We start from the raw sequence: 19680 nt of genomic DNA, 5'->3' as shown, positions 1-19680 counted from the left end.
TCCCAAAACGTGACTCACTCCGGTACTTGCTTACATTAACTTAGCCAATTACTTCGTCATTTTGATCAGCTAATGAAAGATTGATATTGGATATAACTTATGGAAGATAGAGACTAAAGCTAAAAGAAAAAATCGAAGGAAGCATAGTGAAAAATTGATTTATTTTGCATTTACGTGAGATTCAAACATCCTCAATGGAGGTACAAGTTCTTTTCTAACAATCTGATAAATTACTGAAGAAGAGCTTAGGTAAATTGCAGTAGTATCTTCTGCGTCAACTGGTGAAAAACTGCAGAAGTTAGGTAAAGATACAAAGCCTCATCGCAGTTCACACATCAACATTTACAACCGGCCATACATTGACAGCAAGTCTCGCAATTTTTTTGCCTCAGCGTCCAAGCTCTCAAAACTCACAGAAGACGGTATTCTCCAGCTCCAGTTCCCAAACTGTATAACATCCCATAAATTAGAAGAAAGCACAAAGGTGCATAAAAAAGATAAAAGACAGAACTTTCAGACACAAATCACACAACAGGTTAAAAGTAACGCATGCAAGAATGATGACAAACTATAATATCAGCATGGTGATAAATTGATTCATCACTTATGTTGAAACAAGGTGAAACAAGGTCCCAGCCGAACTAGTACCATAACCTAATAGTAGTATTATACTGTAATTACTACCATAATTGCTACAGTGGCCACAAATTACCTGAGTAGCTGGAATATTCATCCTTGCAGAATTATCAAGTCCAAGAACATCTTGCATTGGTATGATTGCAGTTTTAGCTACTGACGATAATGCACCTTGGATGAGTCCCCACGAAATATCATTCCCTTCATTGAGGGAAAGGTATCTTAGCACCTGTATCAATAATAAGACAGAACTAAATCACAGCCAGAAAAAAAATCACACTAGAAAGATATAAAATCAATCCAAAAGTGTTATTAAAATTAACTTCATGTTGCCTGATTGCTCTATAGAAAACTTACATGATGTCTCTCTTCTTGCTTCAAGTTGTCCCACCAGCCCAGAACCTATCAAATATGAACACACACATTGAAAAGGTAACTCAGACTAAGGAAAGTACTAACTGTATTCTATAACCATGATAGTAGCATGCAGATTACAAGAATGGAATGGATCAGCCATGGTGTTGGAAGCCATATGCTTAGATAACAGATTTACCATGAAAAATAGTGCAGCAGGAGCTTTACCGTGTCATTATCATGAGTGCCAGTGTATACTACTTGATTGCGTTCATGATTATGAGGAAGATGAGGGTTTTCTGCATCACTTCCAAAACCTACACCAAGATTTATTGACCAAACATACTCACTCATAAATCATCCAACCTTTCCATCACATTAAAGAAATAGAAAATTGAAAAACATATCATGAAGGAGGAATAGGGCAGGAGAGGGAGTTTTGGTGGCAGACAGAAATTAGAAGGCAAAAAAAGGTGAATACCAAATTGCAGGACAGCCATCCCAGGTGCTCCAATGGATTTCCTCAGCTGAACTACGTCTTCCGTGATTACACCCTGTTACAAGAAAATTATAGCATAATTAAGGTAATATAAATAATATAAACAACATTCTTCTACTAAAACAATGGAAAACGGACAAGGCATTAATGATATTTCCCAATTGAACATGTCATCATGTTGATATTACGTTCCACCACAATTGCACATTTCAAATACTTGACACTCATAAAAAGCTTCCTTGTGAGAGAATTACCTCACGTCTCAGAACTTCAAACTAAGCAGCAAATTGATTATCATGAGAAAATTTAATAAACAGGCATCCTGATAAGGATAACACAATACACTACCAATTAAGCCGAGCTTTACTCTTTTTATTTCACCATTTCCTTGGTGGGGGGGGGGGGGGGGGGGGGGGGGAGGGGGGAGGGGAGCTATTGTGATCAAAAGTTGCCACAACCAAATAATTAATCTATAAATATAACTAAAGTAATTACCGTTGATGTCATTACTTTCCACATGTCGACTTCTTATAAATAATTTTCCCGCCAAAACTAATAATGACATCATAATTTTTTTTTCAACATAAATTAAAATTTGAAAATGGTGAATTGAAAATGGTAATTTAATTATACATTTTCCTAACATATTTTAAATTTAAATTGACTAATTATGTAATATCCATTGGAGAAATTAAAGGAAGGTCGGACTATTTCATTTTCTTAGAAACATTATCTTTTTCTCCTACTCTGTATATTTTATACAAATTATATGATTGGGGTTTCCACTCTTTATTAATTTATCAATTTATTAGATTTTGCTTAAATTGTTTGTGCTACATACATATTACACACAAATAAGCTAAAAAATATTGTTAAAATCGTAAAATAATGTTAAAAATCGTGCATCGCACGAGCCTAATCTATTAAAATATTAAATGACAGGCATCCTGACAAAGGCTTAACACCAACATCATCTCTTAAACATCAGGCGTTATTGAAGCGAACAGAGCAACAAATCAAAGGAATTAGGAGGGGGGGAAAAAAAAAAATCTAATGACTTACCAAATCTTCAGCAATAATGGTGTTATTGAAGCAAACAGAGCAACAAATCAAAGGAAATAGGAGGGGAAAAAAAGAACAAAATCTAATGACTTACCAGATCTTCAGCAATAATGTCAATCTCCCCAACAGTCTTAAATATTGCATCAAACAAGGACTTTCCAGGCCCAGCCTACTGTCATCAAACAGCATTAGAAATAAGTGAACAAGAAAGGAACCCACAATTTGAGCTTTACAAAGTAATTTAAACCAGAGAAACTGACCTTCCATCGCCCAACCGTTGCAATTTTTGCTTCTGCAAAGGAATCATGGCAAACATTTATGACACAGGTGGTGGAGAATACTACTGGTAACAAACATTACAGAGCCTGATTACGTACACTACATACCTGATGGAACAGCCCAAAATCCAGCAAAACCTCGAAAATGGTCAATTCTGAACTCATCATACAAATCCATAGCTCGTCGAATTCGACATATCCACCATGAAAATCCATCTTTCTCCATAGCATTCCAATCATACAAGGGACTTCAATCAAATTGACGAGCATTAGCTGGTTCACATTGTTAAACAACTGGAAGATACTACAGCAGTCCAAAAAACTATTTTGTAACTTAAATAAGAGGCTCAAATCAATACAAGAAACTACAGAGTACCAGTAACTAGGCAGCATAAACAATTTCAAACCATAAAACAAGATAGGAACTAGAATGCAGTAAAACAAAATTGTACTATCCAGATTACCCACACCATTTTTTTAGCCTTTTTCCATCAAAGGCCAAGTATGGCTTTCCTCTGTTGGCAGTGTTTGGTGGTGGGTGGAGCATGATCACCCAAAAATAAATTTTTATCCATCTCTTGCTCAAGTTTTTTGTCCAATAAGGCCCACCAAGCCACTATCCTTCACACAAGGTGGCAGTAGGCAGTGAGAGGCCTGAGATACCCCACCCTCTCCCATAGATCTTACCTTCTCTATCACTCCACTCCGGTCTCTTTCTCCAACCATCAAGGACTGGGGGTCAGCGGAAATGACAAAAACAGGAGTAGCACCTCTTACAGATTTACAGCCCATTTGTTAGGAGGTAGATGATGATATTAACAATAAAATTACAGCAATGTCTATATCAATGTTTCCACCCCCAAAGCTCTCAATCATCAGAAATTCCATTACTATGCTTGGAAAAGTGCGATAATGAAAATTTATGAAGTAAAACACATGCTTGGGAGGTTCAATTCCATGGGACTTATCTTAAAATTACATATACATTACCAATACTTTACTGCCACATAACAAACAGGTCACTGGAACATTGATCCTCATCAATTAATGCATCCATTTACAGGTCTATGTATATCCAAAATGAGCTAAAACTGACAGAACTTTAGCCAATTGGCGATGGTACGATGCATATAGGCGGAAGTATAAGCGCCAAATAGTTCTCCCCAAATTCTGACTCTACATAGGTTGTATACTGCATCAGAACTTCCGCCAAATAGTTCTCCCCAAATTCTGACTCTACATAGGTTGTATACTGCATCAGATCGTTGATAGCTTGATACACAAAATCCCCACCTCCTCCCCCCCTTCCTTTTTTTTTATTTTTATTTTTACTTTTGACGAGTCAGAGAACATCGTTACACAGGACCTTAAGGAAAGACCGATAATATTAATCCTGGATTCATATAAACTCTCAATATACCCAGCTTTGCCAGACAAAGCCAAGGAATCCATCACCAATTCACCACACCTAAGCTAACCAATAAAAAAAGCAAAAAAAAAAAAAAAAAAAAAAAAAAAAAAAAAAAAAAAAAAAAAAAAAAAAAAAAGAGGAAGTCTGTAAAAATAGACCATCCTCAGCAGCATCCCAAGTTTCGGAGGGAGGGATACATCAGTTTACTTAATAACTTATACAAAATTGTGAATAATGAATGAATCAAACATGAAGAATTTAAGATCCCGAAAATTCTAAGGTGTAGAGTCACCAACCTGTCCCATAACTGACCAGTTTCACTAAATGCATCAGGTGGAACTCCACTGACTAACAGAGGGAAGCCCTTCCTGTTCTGCAGAAAAAACAAATAACAAGGCCAAATGCTGAAACAAACACTTTGTACAATATGCAGAATCAACATACCATTTAATCAAATTGAAGCTCACCAGCAAAAAGTGTTTTTTGTTAGCCCAAACATCAGCACTGTGATAGCCAACATAGATTGGCATATCCCCCATGATCTTGATGCCCTTCAGCTGTGCATAATTACGAACTTTCTTCCATTGTCTTTGAAACAGAAACTGCTGGGCGATGAATAAGTCAATCTGTCCAGCTGAAAGTATGAGTACTTTATCAATAAATAATATGTCACATACATTTTAACAAAAGAGCATAACTTGAATCAATCTTACAAAGTGTTTTTCGCTCTCATTAATTTTCACAAGTGCGGAGAGATGGCGATTTTTTAAAGGTTCAGGCCAATCATACCAAGAAAATGTGTTACAAACTCGGTCAATTGCAGCAAAACATGCTGCATCCTCAAGCCAGCCTGTGTAGTAGTGGAAAGGTGAACATTATCAACAGAGATTTCAGCAAAATTAGCATTGCACACACTGTATCCAGGATCATGGATGAAGAATATATTTGTTAGCTAAATCACAACTCTATCTCAGAAATGAAAGTACAACAGAACATGATTCAGCCAGTCAGCCTCTATATTTTAGAACACGGCAAGAATTTTTTAAAAAAAAAAAATGTGCAAATTTGTGGGCATAACATACTTGATATATCAGGATCCTTTCGAAAATTTTGAAGCTGCCTTTTGAGTTCCCCTTCACTCATAATAAGTCGCTCCGCAGCCTAGCAAAGAAGGTGCTATTAAACAATATTAATCCAAAGTTGAAACCCAGAATATTTACTCCTCAAAACAGAGAAGAATAACATATGCAACAGTTAAGGTCAAGCATTTAATGTAAAAAGTGACAGCCAGAACAAGTTCTAATATGAAGTATTAAACTAGTCTTTGCCTCTTTGGGCCTGGGCATTACATGGAATTAACATTATAAATTTAATTTATGACTCAATCTACGCTTAGTTCATGATTCAATCTTTTCTTAATCAAATTTTATTTTTTGTATTATTCACTACGCTTTGATTTTTTTGTTTACAAAAGAATAAATGAAAAGTGACATAGCTTACAGGTTTCAGAGAAGACACCATGTATCAGATGGTGAGAAGGCCTTGGTGAGAATCTTGTAAAACTAGTGACAAAGCTTACAGGTTAAAATCCCAAACTCTATGCAACAACCCTCAAAAGTATAAACGTCATTTTGATTCTCTTACCAGCAATTACAAGTGTTTCAGAAGAAAGCCAAAGAAAAAGCATCTAATCTATAGAAAAAATGACAGCATCTATGTGAAGAAAGTTGAGAACCGATAATACACACTTAATTGAGAGGTCTACCAAGCTAATTCCCATATTAAGCCCCCAGGTCTTTGAATGAATACTCGAGAAATAAAAACTCTGAAACTTATTTATAAGAGACTAGGGAAAGCCATTAAATCTTACCAAAAAAAAAAAGACCCTCACATGTTCAAGTTCTCCATGAGTAGAAAACTACTGTGGATGAGCATTATGAAACATAGAAAGAAGAATATTTTATGAAATTAAAGGTGCATTGAGGCTTTGATTGATTGAAAGGTGCATGACCTTTGCTGAAATCGGAAAGAAAGTGGAGATGAGGTCAGTCAAATGTTTCAATCTGAAAAACAATCTAAACCATCACAAAATGCACCTTTTGATTTAATGGTTTACAAGAATCTTCTAACTTGAATTTGCACCCACCACAACAGCATTTTGCAGCCATCATATTAGAAGAACCACCAGCATATCTAGAGAGATTATTTGATTCTGATGTAAAAAGTGATGGTGCTTGAAATTTAAACACAGTAAGGCGTACGCTGAGATATAAGGCTACAGCATTATGATTATGAGTTACAAACAGTCTTGAACCTCATGTCAGGTACAAAGAATTAACCACACACAAGACAACCTATAAAACAGTCCTCTTTAAAAGAACATAAGTGAATAAAGTAAAGGTAGAAATAAAGTTCAAATTACAAAGAGGAGAGACTCACCTTTGCCACCAAAGGATCCTTTATCTGAGCAGCAGTATCATAATTTATCCTCTCTGCATCTCTACAATTAAGAAATGACTTAATTAAAAAAGATACAGAATATAAGTGCAGCTAACATAAACTAGGACAAGAAGCAGTGATTTATGAGTGGTGTAATGAGGCTTACACAGGTTCAGGGAGCTCATTGCTATACAATAAACCATCCTTTACCAGCTCTTCAAGAGAAATCAGAAGAGTATTTCCACAATTGGCATCCTGAATTCGAGCATTCTAATATTAATTCAATGTCTTTTATATTTTGACTAGAAGCTTGGAAGGCCAAATGAGCCTTAAGAATATAAAAGTGATGCCCTACTTTTTCATGCTTCTGCACAGCGATTACAATAAAATCTAATTTTGAATGTCATTTACACCCAAATAAACATTGACACACACAGTTTGACTAATGAATAATGATTAATAAATTTATGTATTACAGACTACAATATAGGCATTATATTGAATAATGATTAAATCATCAAACTTTATTTTTTGCAGTTTGAACTAGACCACAATCTTGAACCTCCAAGGCTCCAACATAAATTATTTGGCAACCACAAAAACAAAATTTCGCTTTATTTGTTGCAGAGTATCGAGTTTGTAACAATGGTCACAAACACAAACATGTCCAAGTTTATGTCTTCTTAGGCAATGTACAAAAATTATGAAAGTACGAAACAATGTGAATATAATTTGGTCGGTGAGAAAGTATGACAAGTTCATAACAACAATATAGCATTCAGCAATTTGATCCTTAATTCCAAATCAGAAATTGAACATTGACATCTATCTTTCCTAGGGACAGCCTTAAAATTCTCTCTTTGGGATGTTTAGACAAAAGTCCAATATCTATCTTTACTGGTCCTTTATACCATCATACGGGTTCGTTTGGCATCGTTGTGGTTTTCTGTCTTTTTTTTTTTTTTTTTTTTTTAAATCATATGATATATTTCGCATAATGAATCAAAAATTAATCAAATTTATTAAAATCGTGATAATTTTGAAAACTGATAACTGAAAAGTAAAAACATTTTTTTCTTAAAAAACAGGAAACTGAAAACATGCCAAACAAGCTAATAATACTCGTAGAATAATCTTCTGATTCCTAACAATGGCCTCCAAGGCTCCAATCAATAAGTATCATTTGGCAACTTTTAAATACAAAAGTTTGTCATTCGTTGTCGGAGTGTCAAGTTTGTGTCAATGGTGGAAAAACATGTCCAAGTTTATATCATCCTAAGCAATGTAGCCAACTTTTGAAAGGATAAAACAATGTATTATAATTTGGCGATTATGATTTATGAAAATAGAATCATTTCACAACAATGCCATATCATATTTTCATTCTGCAAAAATCAATCAGAGAAACAAAAAGAAAAGCAATAGACCTGGCCGGAATACGGCGAGCCTTCTTCATTAGCCTTTCTACCAGGAGGAACCAGAGGTAAAACCTGCCACCAAATTTCCAGCAATCAATTCAAAAAACTACCAAATTAAAACCACAATTTCATCTCAAAAAACTACAAAATTATCAAAAATTAAAACCACCTGCCAAAGAGAGCAACCAGCAGAATGAAGCCAATCGATGAACCTAAACGCTTCGTCTCCGAGATCTCCAATGCCGTGAGGTCCAGGCAACGACGTCGGATGCAGTAGAATTCCAGCTCTTCGCCGGTCCGACGGAAACGACTCCGGCAAAAACCCGTCGTAATCAACCGGAAGATCGTCGCCGACGGCGGTTGCGGTGACGGAGGCGGTGGATACGGCGGCGACGGAGGTAATGTGCGAGGAGGAGCGAGAAAGTGAGGAGGTGAAAATGAGGTTAGGTTTGGAAGGAATGAATGAAGATGGAAGGAAAGAGAGAGAGTTGAGAGACGCCATTGTTATCGGAATCGCCATTGTTAGGGTGGAATTGGAGGAGGAGAGAGAATTTGTATGGAAGTGTTATAGAATATCTTGATCAGTCACAGTAGTGAGTCACACAAATCGAGTCACAACTCAGTAAATTGTTTGTTAGTGTAATCGTAAAGGAAGTGTTTGTGCGGTGGATCTTCCCGCTATGGCACCCCTACCTAGATGGGAATTGCGTCCTTAAACAAAATTAAGCTTTTCTAATGTAGTGTAGAGAGAGTCACAAAAGGTATGAAAATATTTTAAACGTGACTTGATCTTATGTCTCGAGTATTATTCCTAAAACTTATCTTGGAAAGGTGTAAGCTTGTGCTTCGTATCTGTGTGGTGAATGCTTCAACGGGGGAAGGGCGTGGGAAGATTATTAACTTGTGAACGGATTAGAATCTAAATGAGCAAAAGGTTGATTTGGTTCAATTTGTTATGTTCATGACTAAAGTTTGGACTCTATATTATATTTTTGGGGTAACAACGACAATAATAATAGAATCGTACTCAAAATTAGTTAAATTCAGCATTGACACATGAAAAAATAAATAAATAAAATAAAATCACAAGTACAATGTTCCATACATATCTTTTGAGTTTTAATTAATGAGATTAATATTTTTTTTTTCTGACCCTAATACGTAAACAATGAATATAATTACAATTTACAAATATATAAGGTAATTCTTAGCCAAATTCCTCAACTCTACCTTAAATCAAGCAACAATAACCATACATCCATAAATAAATCATAATGTTTTATTGCATGCAATGTTTTGGCCTTGTTTGGTAAAGAGGTTTTTGAAAAACTTTTAGCTTATTGAGCACTATTAGAGGTTTGACCATTTTAAAAAACTAATTTGGGCGTTTGGTAAGTAGCTTATTAAAAGAGGTTTTTGGACCCAAAAAGCTCTTATAAAAGCTCATAATAAGAGCTTTTTTTTCAATTAGCTTATTGAAGAATTAGTTTTGTAGGTATTAAATACATTGAAACAGCTAATAATAAACAGCTATTTACCAAACACTTTTATATAATCACCTATTTACAACTAGCTAGCTAGTCAAATAAACTAATATAACCAGCTAGTCAAACCAGTTAATACAATCAGCTATATGAATAAGTTATCAGCTAATTACCAAACAGGTTGTCTACTTAAACATTACAGGGTATTAGGTTGAGCACTCGAACTCATATTTAATTTTTAACTTGAAATATAATGTCCAAGCTAAGCTTTGGCTTAACTAGACTGTACTATCTTACATGATTATAGACTTCTAACACTTACCATTCTTACATCACGCTACTAATTTAGTAACTTTTATATTTCAGTCAATTATAATCCATATATATACCACTTCGTATAAGACTGTACTATCTAACTTTACTAGGTATATATGATTCCTATATATACATTCATACTAGCTACTTATACGTATAATTGTATAAATATATACGACTACATACATTTAAAGTAATGATTGAATTATCAAACTTGGTTGAGGTTCATCGCACATTCTTTGTTCATACGTTGTTGTCTTTGGATTGTTCAACTTCATCATTCTCATAGAACAAGCCATCGACGATGTTGTCTATGAGAGCATCAATGAAGGCGTTGCAGCTGATGCTGAATATACGGCCTACCCTCTTCCGCGCATTGTAGGAATAAGCAAAAGCCGCTGCGCAACCCACTGCTGCCATACACGCCCCTAAGCCTTCAGTTATCCCTTCCACGTCCATTTTCTTGAAAACAGAGTTGCCTGTTGCTAACTCCACACCAATTGTTGCAGCAAACACTATCTAAAAACAAAAACACGACTTTAATTAGTGTCATCACACTTTTGACTTTATTTGTAAGAAAAGATTTAAGTCGTGTCCCACTGTTTCTAAATAAAAAGTCACATTACTTATTTGATACGTCTCAACTAAAGAATCATTAGAAACTCGAACATAAACCGGGAATACTATGTACATTAACACTTCAATTATTTCTAATAATAAACACATCTTTCCGTAAAAAGCATCTCTCCTATGAGTGTCCCATCTTTATCTTTACCTTTGATTCCTTTGAATGTCATTTCCTCTTCAATGGACCACATATATGCAACAAGTATATACACCTTTTTTGTCAATTAGCTAGACATTTTTTTTTGGGTGATTTGTCTAAATTTTCATCACTTTTAAACGATAACTATCAGATTGGAAGTCATCCTTTCAAATGCGTAAGCATCTCAAATGGTCCCCTTAATAATTTATCCCTTTAATCATCCTTCCTTATTTTTTTTTCTTAATCCGTAAAATCATCACATTAAATATTAATTTAGTGCTCTTTTTGTCCAAAAATAATTTTTCTATGCGCTTTGTGTATGGTGAATATAAGTGACTACTGTTAGTCAAGGTATGTTATTGGATATATATGTGTGTGTGTATGAGAAGACAAATAGGCTACGAGCCTATGAGGAATAATATTTTGGGACGGAGTCATAAAGTGTTATTTCGTAAAATTCTTGCTGATTGCTCAGGAAGATCGTTAAACAACTGTTGTTTTAAACTTTTAACCTTGTCTAATTATACCAAAACCTACTAACCTAACAAAGTGACAAATATACTACGTAATTGATTAGTTTTACTACATCTTCGCTTTGATAATTGCATGTTCTGTTTCGTTTCTAAAAAAGGTTCATACTTAATTAATTTATAAGCTAAGCTGGAATCGATCCAACAACAATCATGTGAAAAGAAAAGGTTTATAAGAACTGCAAAATAAGTATATATGTACCATAGCAAGTCGACCGGTGATGATCTCAAAGTCTTGACTCTTCTTACTACTTTCAATATACTCATACAAATTCGCCAAAAACGGAGACAACAACTCCTCCTCCCCTTGGTCAATCCCATCAACACCAAAACCACCACCACTACCGTCCTTCGATTTAGTGTTAATCGTCTTGATCACCCCGCTACCACGATCAGAAGCATACGATCTAAGGGTACACAACCTTGGTTGTAGAACAATCTTTACCTGGTCAACACTGCTCGTCGAGTCAGGCCCCAATCTCACTGGGGCCTGTCTAGACGTCTGCAGCTCGCAGTGCAGCACACGCGTCGAGACCCTAGAAGCCATTTTTTGAAGAAAACTTGAGAAAACAAAAACAAAAAAGAGGAATTTTTTGAAGAGTGTAGTGAAGCTAGATTGTATTAGGTTATTTTATTTTGTTTGTTTTAAGTGGGTAATATGAAGGGATTTTGGGAGGAATAGAAAGTATACACGTAAGGGTAAGAAGTATGAGGGGTTAAGATTGGCTACGTGCTTACTATTATTGGGGTCTAATGTTGCTTTCAAAGGTTGTGGAATAATTGTGGTGGGACAACGTTATTTAAAGGGGTGGCATAGGACAAGAGAAAAGTAATTAAGGTAGATTTTTTTTATGTGTGTACTAAAACTCTTTAGTATGTTCATCTAATATTAGTATTTATGTGATGGTTTATTTTATTTGAAAGGAGGAAAAGGTCAAATTTAAAGGTGGCTATGTGAGCGTGGTAGGTTAGAAAATATGATTTGATGTGGAGGAAGGGTGGTTGAAATGAAAATTCAATTTAATTGGTGTAGGATCGATCAATAGATCGTAATTTTATTATGTCCTCCTAATTTATTAAATTTAGGGTTTGTATTTAAAAATTTTATAGGATATATTGGTTGATTTTTCAATCTCGATTTTATAATTAATCAATTGTGTTTATGTTAGAAACTAAGATTATGTTTGATGACACATTTCGACTTTTGAGCACCTTATCAAATTTATAGAGTTATTTAACAAGCATTGTATAAACAATTGAATTTGAGGTGTTGAAATGAATAGAGTTATAAAACCTGAATTTTCGTATGCATCATCTTAACAAATTTTTTAATTAAAAAATAATACAAAGTATTATGTAACAAATTATAACTATTTAAGCAACTGGTTTTATCACACACTCAAGTAATCTGTAATCATCTATCTTATAAAATTTACCTACTATCTTTTCAAATTTTGTTAATCTATCAGTTTTGTCTCATTTTTCACATGTCATTGGCAAATAGAAAATCGAAAATTACTTTTCTAGCTTCCAAATTCTATATTTTAGTTTTTTGAAGGAAAAAAATAATAATTTTTTCAATTTAATTGATTTTATTTGCTTGTACACTTGTACATAGTACATGAGGTATTCTTTGTAGTAGGAAAGGAGATAGTACTGAACTAAATGGTCCAGCAAAGATTATATCCAAATAGCTAGGTCATGACTCATGAGGTCAGCTTTCAACCAAGTCGTTCCTAATTCATCACTGGATAAGTCACCCATTATATGTCCCATACTTCAAATCCATTTATTATGTTTATGCATGTAGTAACTTAAATTTTGTGCACCTCATTACCTCAAGTCCTCAACTTCGATATAGTTAATCAAGAAACTAACTCTATGTTTGCATAGCATTAATGAAGGGTAAGGGTAAGAGAGCGAGGGAAAGGAAAAAGAGGGAAGGGAAAGGGAGGTGTGAGAGGGAGAAAGTGACTTTTTATTTTCCTTCTAAATCTCTCCAAGTCAGCTCTAACAATGGAGAGATTTGATTTATTATAATGGGAAGGGAAGTGGATCCTCATAATTCCCTCTCCTTCCCTCCTTGCATTAGGTATCCGCCATACAAATGATGCATTTTTTCTTTTCTCCTCCTTTCCCTCCATTTCTCTCTATCTAAACATGGTGTTAATGATGTTTAAAAATTGTAACTCAGTAAAGGTCTATAACAAATAGTACAAGGTGTCCACTAAAATGTATGGTTACATGATTTCGTAATTAGAATATTTTTTTTTTTTTTTTTGGATAAAACTGCTAATTAAACTTACCTTCAGATGACTTTTGAAAGTCACACGACCCCTATATAGAATAAAGTCATCAATACCAATATAATTAGTTAGCAAGTGAACTATCTCATACAAGAAATTGATGTCATGCAAGCTAATCTTTTGCTAATGAAGTTTAATTATATGAAATGTCTAATAACTTATACTTCCTCTGGTTTTTTTTTTAAGTTGACACCTTTCTACTATCACGCTTGTCAACGCATGTTTTTAACGATTAATATTTCTAATTATCAACGTTATAAAATTATAAAAAGTGGATATTAATAAAATATACATTGAAACGATTCAAACAAGATCTCATATGAATATGTTTTATCGTATCTCTAAACCACAAAAGCGAGTCAAAGCGTGTTGTGTGAATAGTGTAAAAGTCAAACAATGTCAACTAAAAAAACGGAGGAAGTATCTATCTCATCGTGTTTCCAATCTCATACAATACATTCTAGATAGTGAACGTACAAAGTAAATAACGTGGATTTCAACTTTTCCATTATCCACCCACCACAACTAGATGAACAAGTTAAAATCAAGCAAGGTAACCAAATACTACTTCTCTATTAGATTAATTGGTTTATAATCGTCACATTCATATAGAAAGAAGACAAAATTAAAATTTTGTTTTTTAAGGTTTAGTTGAGGGGACAGATCAGAAAGAAGCAGGCAATAGGCAAATAGATGATCTGGTATTTCATGGATGAGTTGATTATAAATATTATACAATCATGAACATTCATGATATTATATTCAATTTACAAGAGATTTTGTCAGCCATGATTTCAAAGCTATTCAATCGTAATTCTTACTTGCTAGATGGCGTCTCACACTCTCAAATACAACCTTTTGCAACCAATTTGTCTTCAAACTTGATAGCTTAAAATTGACCCGAACTCAAGGCAACTCAACTCACCTCAAAATATGACTTGATTAATTTAATTGGCAATAAAGTACCCAACTCGAATTGCTTTGCCACACATGAACCTTAATGTTTATATACAATCCTACTTGAATTGACCTAACCAAACCCAAACTAGATGGAACAACTTATTTGCCACATCTAGTTGGTTTCTTGTACGTAATATAGGTACATATGCATCTTAAATCACCCTCAAATTAAATGGTAAAAGGGGAAACATTACTTACTATATGCACTCGAGAGCACAAAAATGGTTAATGTTCCATTGTTCCTAGTCAGTGCACGTGCACGTGCACGTGCACGTTACGATCTTAAGGACCTCATTCACAAGCCCACATTGCAATCGCCTAGGGAAAACATAATACTCAATGCTCGAAATTGTATCTAATATCTCTCCAATGACCTCGAATTTGTAACATGATCCTCCTTAATAACCAACATCATATGTAAATACAATGCAACCTCAAATCCTTACAAAGAATATACTAAGATCAAGAACAATGTTCCCTTCCGGTCACAACATATACAAGGTCTCCGAATCCTTGGAGCCTACAACATAATCAAAGTTAGCGCGAATATAGGCCAGTTCGTCGTCTGGATCATCACCATCACAAAACTCGGACAAGGGCAACACACCCACGCCCATTGTAATCACCTTAAGAAGCTCCATAATGCTCAAATCCATCTCATTAGCATCCCTCTTAACCGCGTAACCAAATTTCTTCCCATTGCAAAACATGTCCCAAATAGGCTCTTCTAACAAACCCTTCCTCTCCTTTTCATCCTTTTTTTCGCATTCAAGCGCGATCCTAACCATCCCTACGCTCATATCCTTTTGAAGAACGTGAGTTTGTATAGGTAGATCCAACACCAACGTTGGCAAACACTTGGTAGATTGTTGTAGGGAAAAACTCATCTTCCCCTTCTTATACCCGAACAACGTGCCCGTGACACGGTTACTCGTACCACCATTGCTAAGGAAGTTTATATCAGGTAATCTACAATGTTTCGGAGATATAATGGGGAATGATCGGATCATGGACCGGAGAACTCGAACCGTTTTCGCTTCTTTATGTTGTTTGTGCAAACTAGGAGATGGTTCTACTAGGGAAAAGGAGGATTGCCCATCTTGTAAAGGTGGTGTCTTTGTTGTTGATTCTTCTTCTAATAAATTTCTTGACAAGTTTTTATTTCTATATGATGTTTTCCCATTAAATATTTTATTTGTTATTTTATTAAATTGTAATGGGTTTTTCTTCTTCCTTATTTTTGTGTGGTGAAGAAATTAAATTTGATTCCAATGCATTACAATGCAATGGAGAGGCTCTCGTAGTAGGAAGAAAGTATTAGTTGATTGATAAGTGTGCTAATTTTAGATCATTAAGAGATTTCGCTAAGCTGTATTTTTTGAAGAATTAATGGATTATGTACAGCTAATGAATTTTTTTTTTTTTTTTCCAGAAATATAAGGATTTGAATTCAAATTTTGACTGTTAGTTTTATTAGCTATATAAACTTCAGATTAAGTTTTTGATTTACAATTTTTTTACAAAAAAAAATTGTTTTGTATAAAGTGTTTTTGCTAATTATTTGAAGTTTTTGTCGATTTTCTTATCTGTTTTTTGTTTCAATATTGTGATAAGTATTGAACTTAAGTACGAATGAGATAAATAACAAGTCTATGATGTTTGATACACAATTTACAGCTATTCATGTAAAATAATGACTATTTAGGGGATTAGGTTTGACCGTTTGATGCTGATAATCATGATACGTTGATAAGGGTTAATAATAGAAGATGATGTTAAACATCAAAGGTATAGCTCCGCTAATATAGATGTTTTTTTTTTTTTTTTTTTTTTTTGGGGGGGGGGGGGGGGTGCTATAATAGAATAATTATTTCTATATGGGAATGTGTTAGAGGTGGGAACGACCATTATGAAGGGATTTGAAGTGGGAACGATACGTTGATACGACTACAGGTCTATAGTAGTTCTATTACCATCCAAGGGCAAGGGAAATTACTACTACAACAGTATAGATCAAGTTTAAAAGTGATGAATTCATTGCTCAAAAAAAAAAAGAAAAAAAAAAAGAAAAAAGGTGATGAATTCAAATCAACATTAACCTCAATCAAAATATTGTACAAGGGAAACCAGCAGGGAACAATTCAGATTTGTAGCAAACAAAATTATGAGAAATTAGATATTCACAGTTTCCAACATTTTTACACTCCTATTATCACAGGAAAAAAAAAAAAAAAAAAAAAAAAAAAAAAAAAAAAAAAAAAAAAAAAAAAAACTAAGCCTGAAGTAATTCTTTGTGAAATTACAAAATCAATCATCTGAGATTTGGTCAGATGATAAATTCTCTAACACATCCTGTCAGTCTGTGACCCTGTCAAAACTCCAATTATAATTCTATAAATAGATATTAAGATTCCAATTTTATACATTTTGTCAATAGCATATGCACTCGTCCTCTCCCTCCGGTCTGTACAGCTAAGTTGCTATGCAAAGGAGCAATTCCCACCAGAATAATTGCGGTTGTGAAAAGATACTTTCCTGTTTTTCATCTTGAACATCTATAGAATTCATGAGAGACTACGTGAACATCAAAAGAGATCGTGACAGATCTACATGCATCAGTCGTCATGTTCATCTTCTTCGTCAAGAGACTTGTGAGATCCTGAACCCAAACCTAGACATTTCAGGAAGGCTTCTTTTGCAAAATCAAAATAACGGCATGGGTGGAAGAAACGTTTTGAAACTGTGGCAGAAGGTAAATCCTTCACAGAAGAATCCCTTTCCCCGACACACCTCACTCTGTTGCTAGGCGTGGTAGTAATTTCCCTCCTGGAATCATGATATCCAGCTACCTGCTGATATAACTAATTTTTTTAATATTTATTTCATAGATTCAGAATTCTAAAGCAAACAAGGAAATTGGGAATCCTATGAAACCTTATATAGAGAGACTAAATATATCTGTATGACTGTTCATAGCTTTTTCTCCCCAAAATCATGAGATAAACCACATCCGTCAATTCCACCCCCCCCCCCCCCCCCAAACGCTCTCCTTCATGTCATCTCTTGAAGGAGAGATTGGAGAAAAGAAAATAAAAGTTAACAGAACAACTAAGTTTTTAGACACATGGATATATTATCATTCACCCAACCAACTTCCAGAACATGTCGACCAATTACTCTTTACCGAAGATAAGCACTAGAACTAAGCTCTCTTTACCAATAAGACTTTTCCCAAAATTAATCTTTTGTGGTGAATTTCATCCATAGGTCTTACTAATCATCTCAGGAGAAATCTGTTTGGTGAGGTGTGGATCAACTTCATTGTTCATAATAATAAATTCTTACAAGAGATGCAGGCTATGTTCTTTCACCTGAAAACCTCTTTTAGGAACAATTACATCATATCTGAATTTATAAGACCTAATCTGAACTTATCTTTGCTGTCAAAGAAACTGGTAACCCTTTATTCAAACTTGTCACAGCTTACCTGATTATCTTCAAATGTCAAATTGAAATTTTAGATTATCATATAACACCCCAATGCCACTACGACAGAAATTCCCAACCAAAGGAATAGTTGTCTTATTGTACATGGTCTTACCACTACGATAGCGAAGAGGCTCTATCTAACACTCGTGAAAAGAATTTCCTAGGACTCTCAGTATGAAGGTGATTGAATGACTTCGTACTTTAGTACTTCCACAGAAATATGGAGTACATTAAAGGAGAGTTCAGAGCGTGAATCATGATATTCATAAAGCAGCTCACTTTGATTGGACCAAATTACTGGTTCAAGTTGAACTTTCTAGGTTTAAATTCAGGATACTTCCAAGAAATTTCAACAAACATATTCTAGCAAGGACGAAGTGGGAGAATTTGTCTCCACACAGCACACAGCAAGCCTGTGCATGAATTCACATGGAAGAGCACAATGGAAACAATAATGTGCTTTATCAGAATTATCACAATCACAACTAAGAATTCAGCCTATTTCATAAGTCACATTTTTTAGAGGGCATGTGACATTTAGGATTATATCCAGATGGTGATAAATGCATATACTACTGAAACACTTTATCAACCCTGGTGACAAAATCTATTATGACCAATATCAACCAAGCAAAAACAAAATCCATATAGAGAAGCTCTTTTGAGGACCTATATCTAATTGCATATATGTTCATCCCTGGTTATATATGAAATCCCTTCATAAAAAGTATAGGTGTCGGTGGCAAAGCAAAAGTTGAATTACAAGTTTCTCCACTGACCGGCTGACCCCCACCTCCCCTTTCAAAAGGAGTTAGAAACATAGGGGGGAAGTTTGGTCTCTAGCTTGGGTTCAAAATATATAGTTAGAAACATAGAGGGAAGGTTCAGTTACTAGCTATGATTCAAAATAACATGACATGTAAAGGGAAAATTTCGCTCATTAGCTTTGATTCAGACTAGAAGTGCACGACTGCACGTACCATAATATTCTAGATAAACCTAGCAATCACAGTCCAGAGCTCTTGCATACATGTGAAGTTGCATTAACAAACTTGAACATTATTAAATGGACAATTAGCCATCATAGTAATTTGATAAAAGAACAGGCAACAGAGAGGATTACTTCCATGGCTATCAGGTTGATTATCTCCTTTTTTCCCCCTTCTACTATTAATATCCCAGGGGGGCAAACGAAGGATTCGGATGACTATAATCCATATTTGGCATGTCGGGACTGGGGATCATCACGAAATCATACTGAATCTTATACACTCTAGGTTTAGCTGTATCAAATGTGCAACCTGAGATTATGTCTTCCATATGATTTCCTCTAATCTACACCATTAAACAATTAAGAAAGCTCCTGTCTCATCCCATTCATATCCTCCAGGACAAATCATAATAGTACAATTTTTCTAAACTGCCTTCTCTATCAATTTATACCAATCTTCGTTTCGAGATCACGAAAATGAAGCCCATATCAATACAGCAGTAAATTATTGTTAGTGTATATTTGCAAATTCTACAAGTCCACATCTTCATCTTTCTCCAATATACCCCCAACAAAATCCAACATTTCCACAAAAACTCAGTTCAAAAATTAAGGGTCAGCATTGGATTATTTTCAATCACAAATCATTCCACAACATTCCTAGCACCCTGATTATTCTCACCTAATTAAATTAGCTAATCTCATCTCAACAACTTATAGTCAACCCAAAACAAAATACCCA

General features: G+C 34.7%; 2 protein-coding genes and 1 pseudogene across 2 annotated transcripts; all 3 read right to left on the bottom strand.

Moving 5' to 3' along the window:
* Positions 1-148: 148 nt before the first annotated feature.
* On the bottom strand, positions 149-8757 carry LOC145562150 (4-alpha-glucanotransferase, chloroplastic/amyloplastic-like). Its single transcript, XM_081622340.1, has 16 exons — positions 8267-8757; positions 8107-8169; positions 6846-6934; positions 6680-6740; positions 5323-5401; positions 4954-5090; positions 4708-4866; positions 4537-4613; positions 2938-3077; positions 2812-2843; positions 2646-2720; positions 1472-1544; positions 1219-1307; positions 994-1038; positions 713-865; positions 149-447 (listed from the first exon to the last, which is right to left on the bottom strand). Exons 1-16 carry the CDS (start codon positions 8615-8617, stop codon positions 343-345), a joined length of 1728 nt encoding a protein of 575 aa, XP_081478466.1. The 5' UTR covers positions 8618-8757; the 3' UTR covers positions 149-342.
* Positions 8758-9660: 903 nt separating this feature from the next.
* LOC145563402 (stress enhanced protein 2, chloroplastic-like) lies at positions 9661-11870 on the bottom strand. Its single transcript, XM_081623848.1, has 2 exons — positions 11395-11870; positions 9661-10415 (listed from the first exon to the last, which is right to left on the bottom strand). The coding sequence occupies exons 1-2, from the start codon at positions 11737-11739 to the stop codon at positions 10140-10142; spliced, it is 621 nt and encodes a 206-aa protein (XP_081479974.1). The 5' UTR covers positions 11740-11870; the 3' UTR covers positions 9661-10139.
* Positions 11871-14892: 3022 nt separating this feature from the next.
* On the bottom strand, positions 14893-16198 carry LOC145564719 (protein MIZU-KUSSEI 1-like; annotated as a pseudogene).
* Positions 16199-19680: the final 3482 nt, after the last annotated feature.

Source organism: Chenopodium album, chromosome 10, assembly GCF_948465745.1.
Source record: "Chenopodium album chromosome 10, dcCheAlbu1.1, whole genome shotgun sequence".
NCBI classification, from domain to species: domain Eukaryota; kingdom Viridiplantae; phylum Streptophyta; class Magnoliopsida; order Caryophyllales; family Amaranthaceae; genus Chenopodium; species Chenopodium album.
The sequence above is the reverse complement of the archived record's forward strand: the minus strand, read 5'-3'. Positions and strand labels throughout refer to the sequence as shown.